Source organism: Orcinus orca, chromosome 12 (genome assembly GCF_937001465.1).
Source record: "Orcinus orca chromosome 12, mOrcOrc1.1, whole genome shotgun sequence".
NCBI classification, from domain to species: domain Eukaryota; kingdom Metazoa; phylum Chordata; class Mammalia; order Artiodactyla; family Delphinidae; genus Orcinus; species Orcinus orca.
The window spans coordinates 7,726,069-7,735,021 of NC_064570.1; the positions used below are offsets into that span (position 1 = coordinate 7,726,069).

At 47.8% G+C, this 8,953-nt stretch overlaps 1 protein-coding gene across 1 annotated transcript; it reads right to left on the minus strand.

The window, feature by feature from the left end:
• Positions 1-4,740: 4,740 nt before the first annotated feature.
• Positions 4,741-6,653, minus strand: MAS1 (MAS1 proto-oncogene, G protein-coupled receptor). Its single transcript, XM_004278880.3, has one exon. It carries the CDS (start codon positions 6,630-6,632, stop codon positions 5,655-5,657), a length of 978 nt encoding a protein of 325 aa, XP_004278928.1. The 5' UTR covers positions 6,633-6,653; the 3' UTR covers positions 4,741-5,654.
• Between the last annotated feature and the right edge of the window lie 2,300 nt (positions 6,654-8,953).

Sequence of the window (8,953 nt, forward strand, 5' to 3'; positions counted from 1 at the left end):
GAGCTCAGCGATCCCACAGAACCTTGAGAAATGACCATATCTTCTTGTTGTCAGCTGCAAAAAAGTGCTAATGACGCGATACCATGATGTGATGTCCTTTACTTCATGGTTACTTTTGCTGAGTGTTGAGAAATGGCTAATTTTTGCAAAAATACCTGAGGGCTTCATCAGGTTTCCCAAGACCCTTCCTTAAATGTTTCACATTAAAACCCTTCTTTTGGGAAGCTCTCCTGTCATCACTGTCCTTATTTATTTCCCTCTGATTCAACTGCATCACGTCTAACTCTGCCCCCTGCTCTCTTGATAATAGTTTGCAGTATTATTACCCCTACTTCTCTTACCAGCTCCACAGAATCCCAAGTATCTTGCAGGATCGCCAATTTAACTTTGCAGTCAGTTTGCGTGGTGTTTGCATTGACTGTCAACTGTCGCGAGACTGAGTCACAAAAACGTTGATGAGGCAGTGGGAGAGAGAGCCGCCTTCTGCGCGGAGAGGGAGGCTTGGTGGGAACCCGTTTTATAAGTGACACATTTGGTTATTAGTGTTTTCCTGTTTTGAGGATTTTCACTCTCAACGCGACTTTGTAACGCTAGGGAGTCAAATGTGAAAGAAAAAGGAAAGAAGCTCCCTGTACACGTGTTATCAGGAGACCAGGTACGTTATGGCTCCTCCTCCTGCTTTCTGCACCCCTGCCCCCAACTCTCCACTTCCTGATTCAGCAGCCTTAACACCGGGGTGTCTAGTCTTGTAATACTCCTCTCCGTGAGAAAAAGCACAGAAAGAATTATATATGACTTGGTATGTTGTCCCTTCCACAGATGATTTGTAATTTCACAAAGGATTGAGTGAAAAGTCAAAATTTAACCTCAGGGGAATTATTGCACTAGCGGTGAAATTGTAGGAATCTCATGAGGCATCTGCCGGGTGCTCCCCATACAGCTCTGTCCCGAGTCCATCTCCACCAGGCACAGGGCAGGGGAAGAGGACAGGGGACCACCGGGCCCTCTGCTCGCTAACTCAGTGCACGAGTGTTATCTGCAGAGAAACGACTGTCACGCGTGGTTGGGGACCAGCTGGTCCAGGTGGGTGCTGCACCCACTCGCCCCCTTCCTGCTTCCTGAACATCTGTCTTCTCTTGGCCTGGACTGAAACTGATGATACAGGACAATGAGGACAGAACTGCTGGAGAAATGTCCCTGGGCAGGCAACAAGAGAGGGGGGCCAGAGCACAGGTGTGCGGGTTCACCTTAGCCAGGAGCTCGGTGAGCACCCCCAGAGCGAGACGAGGAGAAACCTGTGTGCAGAGAGATGCAGCTGGATCGGAAGATGTGATGCTGGTAAGATGTGGAAAGCTTCTATTCTTGGTAAAGGGAAGCAAGGCATCCGCTGAGAGTGAGGCCAGGAAGAAGATGCAGGAAGAAAGACTAGGAAAGAGAAGGTGTGATACGGTCACCCAGGAAGTCAGGTTCCAGGCAGGCGCAGCTAAGTGGCTGATGCGGGAGCTGGACGTGGATGAATAAGTGGAGTTTGCCACATTAAAGGGTGGGGGAGGGCCATCTCAGCAAAGGGAATAGCATCGCTTGGGAGACAGGGTGACTAGGGTGTCACCCTGAGAGAGGAGTACAGGAGGAATGGTGGGGACTGAGCAGGCTGCATTTGAGGTGTTGCAGGGCATCAAGTTCAGGTGTCCTTTAGGTGGCTGAATGTACAGGACTGGAGCCCAGCGAAGAGGGTTGCCAGTCAGTGCAGAGCTGAGGGTCATGACTATGTGAGCGACTGTGGATCAGGACCCACAGAGGGGGAAGGGCAGAGGCCCAGGTACTGAACCCCGGGAAACACAGACACATTTAATGGGGGAGCAGGATAAAGAGCAAGGACCTACTGCACAGCACACGGAACTATATTCAATGTCCTAATAATAAACCATAATGGAAGAGAATACGAAAAAGAATACATATACGTATGTGTGTATAACTGAATCACTTTGCTGTATGGCAGAAACGAACACAACATTGTACGTCAGCTAGACTCCAATAAAAAATAACTAAATAAAGGAGGAGCAGAGAAAGAGCAATGACAGAGACGAGATGACTCAGAATAGGAAGGATTGGATTAAGATGAGAGGTGGAAGGGAGAGTGGCGAACTAGAATCCGAGAAAAGAGAGACTCTCAGGAAGGGGATGGCCAGCGTGTCAGATGCCACAAACGGTATGAGTAGAAGAGAACCCATCAGGTGAGCAACGTGGAAGGCGCCCGTGTTCCTCGCTGGGCCAATTACAATGTGGTGGGGAGGTCTGGAGTCAGCCTGCAGGGGGTGGAGGGGGTTGGTAAGGAGAAAATGCAGAGCATGAGCGTGCAAGGGCCTTTCCTGAGGGAAAGGAAGGAGAGGTGGCGGAGGAGCTGAGCAGGAGTGTGCAGAACGGCTTCCCTGTTTGAACTATTGTGAAGATGCAAGCGATGGAGCCCACGTGTTTGCGGGAGAAAAGGAGCCCAGAGAGGGGAGCAGTGGATTCCAGGTGTGCTTCCAGGGAGCTGAGCCCTCTGGGTGCACAGACAGGGGAGCTGAGCCCTCTAGGTGCACAGACAAGGGAGCTGACCTTCTAGCGGCACAGACGAGCCAATCGACGTGTGACACAGTGACGATCATGAGTGCTGAGGAGAACCGGGGAGGAGAAGAGAGGGGGCAGGGGCTGTTGTCCGGTGGCAGAGAGCCCCCTGCTGAGGTGACATCTGACCAGATGCTGAGGGGAGAGGGGGAGCAGAGACCTGTGGGGAAGCATCCCAGGCAGAAGGAACATCGAAGAGGAAAGCCCAGGAGTAGGAGTGCACTTGGCATTTCCAGAGGATCTCGAGGAGGGTAGGAGGGGCGGGAGGAGCGAGCCACTCGGGCCCCGGCGAGTCGCACGGGGGCCGGGTCACGGAGGGCCCTGTGGGCCACTTCAAAGACGTGGTTTTTCACTTAAAAAATAAAACCCCACTTTGGGACTTCCCTGGTGGTCCAGTGGTTGGGACTCCGCGCTTCCACTGCAGGGGACATGGGTTCAATCCCTGATCGGGGAGCTAAGACCCCCTATGTCACTTTGGTTGCTAATATGAGCGTAGAATTATTGTCTGGGAGGCTGGCGGACAGGAAAGTTTGGAAGAGAAGAAAAATCTTCCTAGTGGAGATGAAGAGGAAAGGAATGGTGAAGATTGGGGTCCTTCTAGATGGAGGGGGATCTGAGAGTCATTGCCTAATGGCTTGACTCTTTTTTTTCCGTCACCTATGACTGAAGGTAGGGAAGAGAGAGTGACAGTGAGGGGAAAGGTTCCAGACAGAGAGATTTCAGAGAGAGAGGGGGTTTGGGAGAGCTGCCCAGGTTATGGAGGAAGACTTCACGGGGCCCTGACAAGAGGCCAGCCTGCTAGGACCGCACCTTGGCTGGAGCCCTAATCACACCATGGGGAGGGTTCTTTGCCTGCTCAACAGCCTGGGCGAGACAGAGAATGAGGCGGACGCGGTGAGAGTGACTGGACCAGGGCCACCAGGGGTCTCCCAGACGGGGTGAGAGATGACGCAGCGGGGGCTCACAGACAGGGCAGATGCCATGGCCAGAGACAAGTGGTCTCAGCGGTGTAGAAATTGCCTGGTTTCTAAGGGTATTTAAGTTCCTCTTGAGACCAAGATCCCTTTGAGATGAGATGAGGTTGACCCCTTTTTCACTAACCCAGAGGCAGCGCGGCATCAGGGCAGACGATGGTGAACAGAGGAGAGTGACTCTGATCTCCATATTCTGTTCTTTCCCAGCGAAGATGCTCTGTTTTCAATCAAAAATAAGATCATCCTAAATGTCACTGCTCCACACCCATCTGGGCTCCTGAAAGCAAGCTGCCTTGTTTCTGAATCAGATGTCATCACCCACTGAAAAGCCTCCTGCCTCCAAGTTTGGCTGGGTGGGAAAGTCTTGCGCATCGCTCCCAGCGAGGCTGGCCCCATGGTTACAGGCGACCGTTTCCTGCAAAGGAAGAGGATGGAGCAGAAACAGGTGGTAACAGAGAACCATTTCATCACGGCTTCTCTGAACCTTCGGAGACCCACAGTAATTTATTATATAAATTACTATATATATATTATATATTTATTACTATATATATATAAATTACTATATATATATATAACTATATATAAATGACTATATATAATATATATATTATATATTTATGATATAAATTATTATATATTTATTATATAAATATTACTGAGCTGATTTATGGGTGTGAACATTTTACTCCCCCAGAGTCACATGAAGCATTGCCATTTTCGTGGGACGTCCCAAAGAGGCAGCAGGAAACCAAACATGGCAACGTAGTCTATAAGCTACGATGGGTTTCCCAGCTAAAACCTGGGACATCGTGCCTCAAGGTACAGACACAAGTCATGGCAGGCAAGCAGCAGGGCACTGAGATGCCAATGAAACCCTGCAAAGATCTGTCTTGGGAGAAATGTCCGGGTTCCCTCCAAGATATGGCCACACTCTCCTCAGCCCCTGCTGCTGAGCCTCCTTCCAGGAACGACAGAAGAATATGTTCAGGACCCTGTACCTGCCTGCAGGCGGGAACTTTGTGGCTATAAATACATCACCCACTTCATGGGGGCAGGGCGGGGCAGGGCGGGGCAGGGGGAGTGGTAAGCTTCCAAAAGCACAATCACCCTCATGAACTCGTGAAGTAAGTTTCATTCATAAACATTTATATCCAGCAAAAGATTTCAAAACAGACTTTCTTTACATCAAGCATTCCCACAGAGGGAAGGGAAGCCATGAGAAATTCCTCTACTGGTAGCCAAACGTTTTCCCTCACAACAGGAAATGATGCTCTAACACATGACGGTTGAGGGGTTATAACATCTGCAGATGTTTTCTATAGAAGTGTTGTCCCATGAAAAGTTCTCGTGTAGCAAACAGAAAGAACATTCAACATTCAAAAACATGTAACAGTGTTTGTACACCCTAGAGTTGTGTGTACACGTGTGTGTACGCATGTCTGTGTTTGTGTGTGTCTGTGCTTTACAGAACAGAAATGTGTATTTCTTCTTCCACTTAAAGGTATCAGAAAGACTGAGGTTTCTTAACACTGAGGTGTGCCAGATGCTTTGCATGCATACCTCATGTTCTCGTTTCATCCTCACCACAAGCCCGGGAGGTACGGACTATTGCTGTTACCATTTTATACTAAGGAAATGAGGTCCCTGGTGGTTAAACCTGAGGTCACACCAGCAGCAAAGGACAGAGTCAGCCTGACTCCAAAACCCATGTTCTTCCCACTATATGGCTTCACCTCCTCAAGGTCCATCAAATGCTTGTACCCTTTCCTGTACACACATGTAAATGTTTCTGCTGGAGTAATTTTTATAGTTTGTGGGAAAGTGCTACCAGGAGAGCTGAAGAGGAACAGAAGGAGATTTTTGAAAGCTACAGAAAGGATAGAGTTCCAACATGTATTTGGGCATTTCCAGAAGGTACAACGCAAGAGTACAGTCTCAGCATTAATTAGCATCTCACGCATATGGGGTAAGGTGTCCTATACCGTATTTAGGAGATATTCAGTTGCATCCCAAGCACAAACTATAGCTCGTCTGCGTCCCACTGTTTTTGTCCACAATTTCCTCCACCTGTCAGACGACAGTCTCAGTTTCAGTGGTGGTGGTGTGGTCTTCTGGGCGCCTGGGTTGCATCTCATCTTTGAGAGCCCTGGTCAGAACCACTTTTAAGGACTCCTTGAACCGCTTCTTCCTGCTGCTGCCCACGAAGAAGTAAATAAAAGGGTTGGCGCTGCTATTGATTGTAGAGAAGAGAAGAGAAATGTGGTGCAAGTTCCTGAACGTCGACCAATACTCATAATAGAGCAGGTAGAGGAGCCTCATGGGCATGGCGAAGATGAAGAATATGATGATGGAGACCGTGATGACAAGGTACAGCTTCGAGGAGTGGGATGCCCACGTATTCTTCCGAATCTTCACTACCAAGATGGTGCTGGACACCACCATGAGTGGAGTGAAGACCAGGAAGCTCAGAACGACTATGAAGACGATCACCGCCCTGCAGTCACTTCGGGATTGAGTCTGTCCTTCACCGTCAATGCACATGACGTATTCCATGGTGGTCACTAAGCAGGAAAGTGCCCAAAGGAGGGCACAGACGAATGCTGACTGGTGCTTGGGGCGATGGCAGCGGTACCAGATGGGGTACAGGACGGACAGGCACCTCTCCACACTGATGGCTGTCAGCAGATACAGACCCGTGTTGTAGCCAAAGAGAAAGGTCACCGACAATGTGACGATTGTGTAGTAATAGCCGGAAGAGAGCTCGTAATCTAAAGCATAGTCGACAGACAGAATAAAAATGCAAAAGAGTAACGAGATGTCCGCAATAGACAAGTGGGTGATGTAGACGGTGAAGGGGTTTCTTCTCATCCGGAAGCAGAGGAACCAGAGGAGAATTCCATTCTCAACAAAGCCCAGTGGGGAAATGCTCATGATCACCCAGTGCACGATGGGAATTTCCCGACGCGGCTCTGCTACTGAGGTGTTCCCTCTGGTTGAGGCGTTCGAGGACTCCTCAGCAACAAATGATGTCCTGTTTGCCTCATCCATGAGGGGACCTCAGCCTGGGCTCTTCAGGTATTTTTCTGTAAATAAGTTTAAGAAAAAATCAAGGTTGATGAATTGCAGTAAAAGGGAGACTTCAGCTACGGATTATAACCTTCAAGTTATACAAAAAGTGTTTACTAGACTGTACAATTCTCTTTCCAACGAAGATAAAATTACACATTTTACTGAGAGGGAACTGATTGAATAATCTTTTTTGATCCCCCCAATAGCCTTTGTTTCTGTATTACTACTTGCTTGTGGTTCAGCACCAAAGGGGATCCGCCAAAGCAAGAGGGTCAAATTCCTGGTGTCCGTATCTGGTCTGGCCCGAGCTTTCTGAACGGTGTTTTGAAAACCATCTCATCTTCTGTGCCTTCATTTCCTGGCCTGAGAGACCAGGTTCATCACATTAAAATGCAATGACAAAATACATCTTTGGGCAATGCTGTTGTTGTCGCTTTTTAATGCATAAAGTACCGTAAGTGATGGGTGACTGAGAGGGTACCAATACTTGCAAAAAGTGTGAACGATTAGAAGGTACGTGTTTTATGTGGTTCAATAGGCGACCAATATTCAATATGGAAAAAGTATGTTCAGTAGGGTACCAATATTTTCAAAATGTGAACAATTAGAAGGTATGTGTTTCATGTGGTCTCAATATCTGTGACGAAGCTGTGCACCTACTCAGACCAGGTATGCCCTGCAAACCATCGCTGGGGAACAGATGGTGCTTTTCAACAAGGTGTATTCATATCCTCGTGCTCCATAGGCCAGACCATGCGGCAAAACACTATTGACAGATACTAAACAAAGCACTAACCCAAAACCAATAAAAATGCTAAATATTTGAGACTGCAAAGCGAAGATTATCAGCCACTTTCCCTCACACTTTAGGAATTGCTAAATAAACATATGCAGGGCTCCTACCCTCTTCCTGTTATATGACAAATATACATTAGCCACTTCCACCACTGGGGAATGGAACAGGGAGGCGCCCACAGAGATCATCTCCTTTGTTCCAACTCATGACGTCCTTGGCTTTTTTTTTTTGGTGGTGGTGGTAAAACATTTTTCTTTGCTTTTGGTCCTTCCAAAACAGAGTCCTATATGTGCAAAATAATTAACCTCTAGAAAGTTAATTTGTAGATAGATGCCTCTTCTGAACGAGCTCACCTGAGGCAGAACAGTACATAGACGCAATATTGTGTGAGCAGGTGGGCTGGTGAAAAGGCTAGTTTCCTCTCCAGTGTTTGATCCAGGAGCCCACAGAGGTCCTGGCTTCATGGTCCTGAGACCCCTCTCCCCACTAACCCTTCCCTCAGCTGTTCTGATGACATCCTGGAAATTATTTTTACTGGAGCAGATTCTCCTTTTGTTTCATAATTAGATAAGATATAGACCCCAGTACCCTTAGGAGCCAAACACAAGGACCGGAATTCACAATTCCATGGCATGGCTGAACAAAGAGCAGCTGTACAGACCAGACTTTATTTGAAGTTCGTAGGTAAGATAGCCATATTCCCCAAGTTCATCCACCAAGTATTTTTCAGTGCCAACTTCAGGCCAGGCACCGTTTCAGGCACTGGGCTACAGCCGTGAATGAAACAAAGCATCAACCTCTTGGAGTTTATATTCCAGTGGGGAGGCAGTCAGTAACCAATAACTAATAACAACAGCAACAAACAAATAGAGGTCAGATCGTAATAAGCACCACAGAGAAAAGTAAAGCACAGACCATGGCGCAGACCAGAGTGTGGTTTTGGAGACAGTGAGACATGGTTGGATTCTGGATGCAATTTGAATTGCTAACAGGTGAGATATGAGTTACTGAAGGAAAAGAGAAGAGTTTGTAGCCACTTGCTGAATGGACAATGTGCAGGGAGAGCAGTTTGGGAGGGGCCATACGGAGCTTGGGAAGCTCATGCAACAGCCAGACGGAGCTGTCTCAAAGCATGTCGGGAGCTGGGGTGTGGGAGCAGATGTAGGCTGTGTGCAAACAGGTGAAATGTTACTCAGCCATAAAAAGGAATGAAACGGTGCCATTTGCAGAGACGCGGATGGACCTAGAGACAGTCTTACAGAGTGAAGTAAGTCAGAAAGAAAGACAAATACCGTATAATATCGCTTATATGTGGAATCTAGAAAAATGGTACAGGTGACCTTATTTGCAAAGGAGAAATAGAGACACATGTAGAGAACAAACGTATGGGTACCAAGCGGGGAGGGGGGTGGGATGAACTGGGAGACTGGGATTGACATATATACACTACTATGTATAAAATAGATAACTAATGAGAACCTACTGTATAGCACAGGGAACTCGA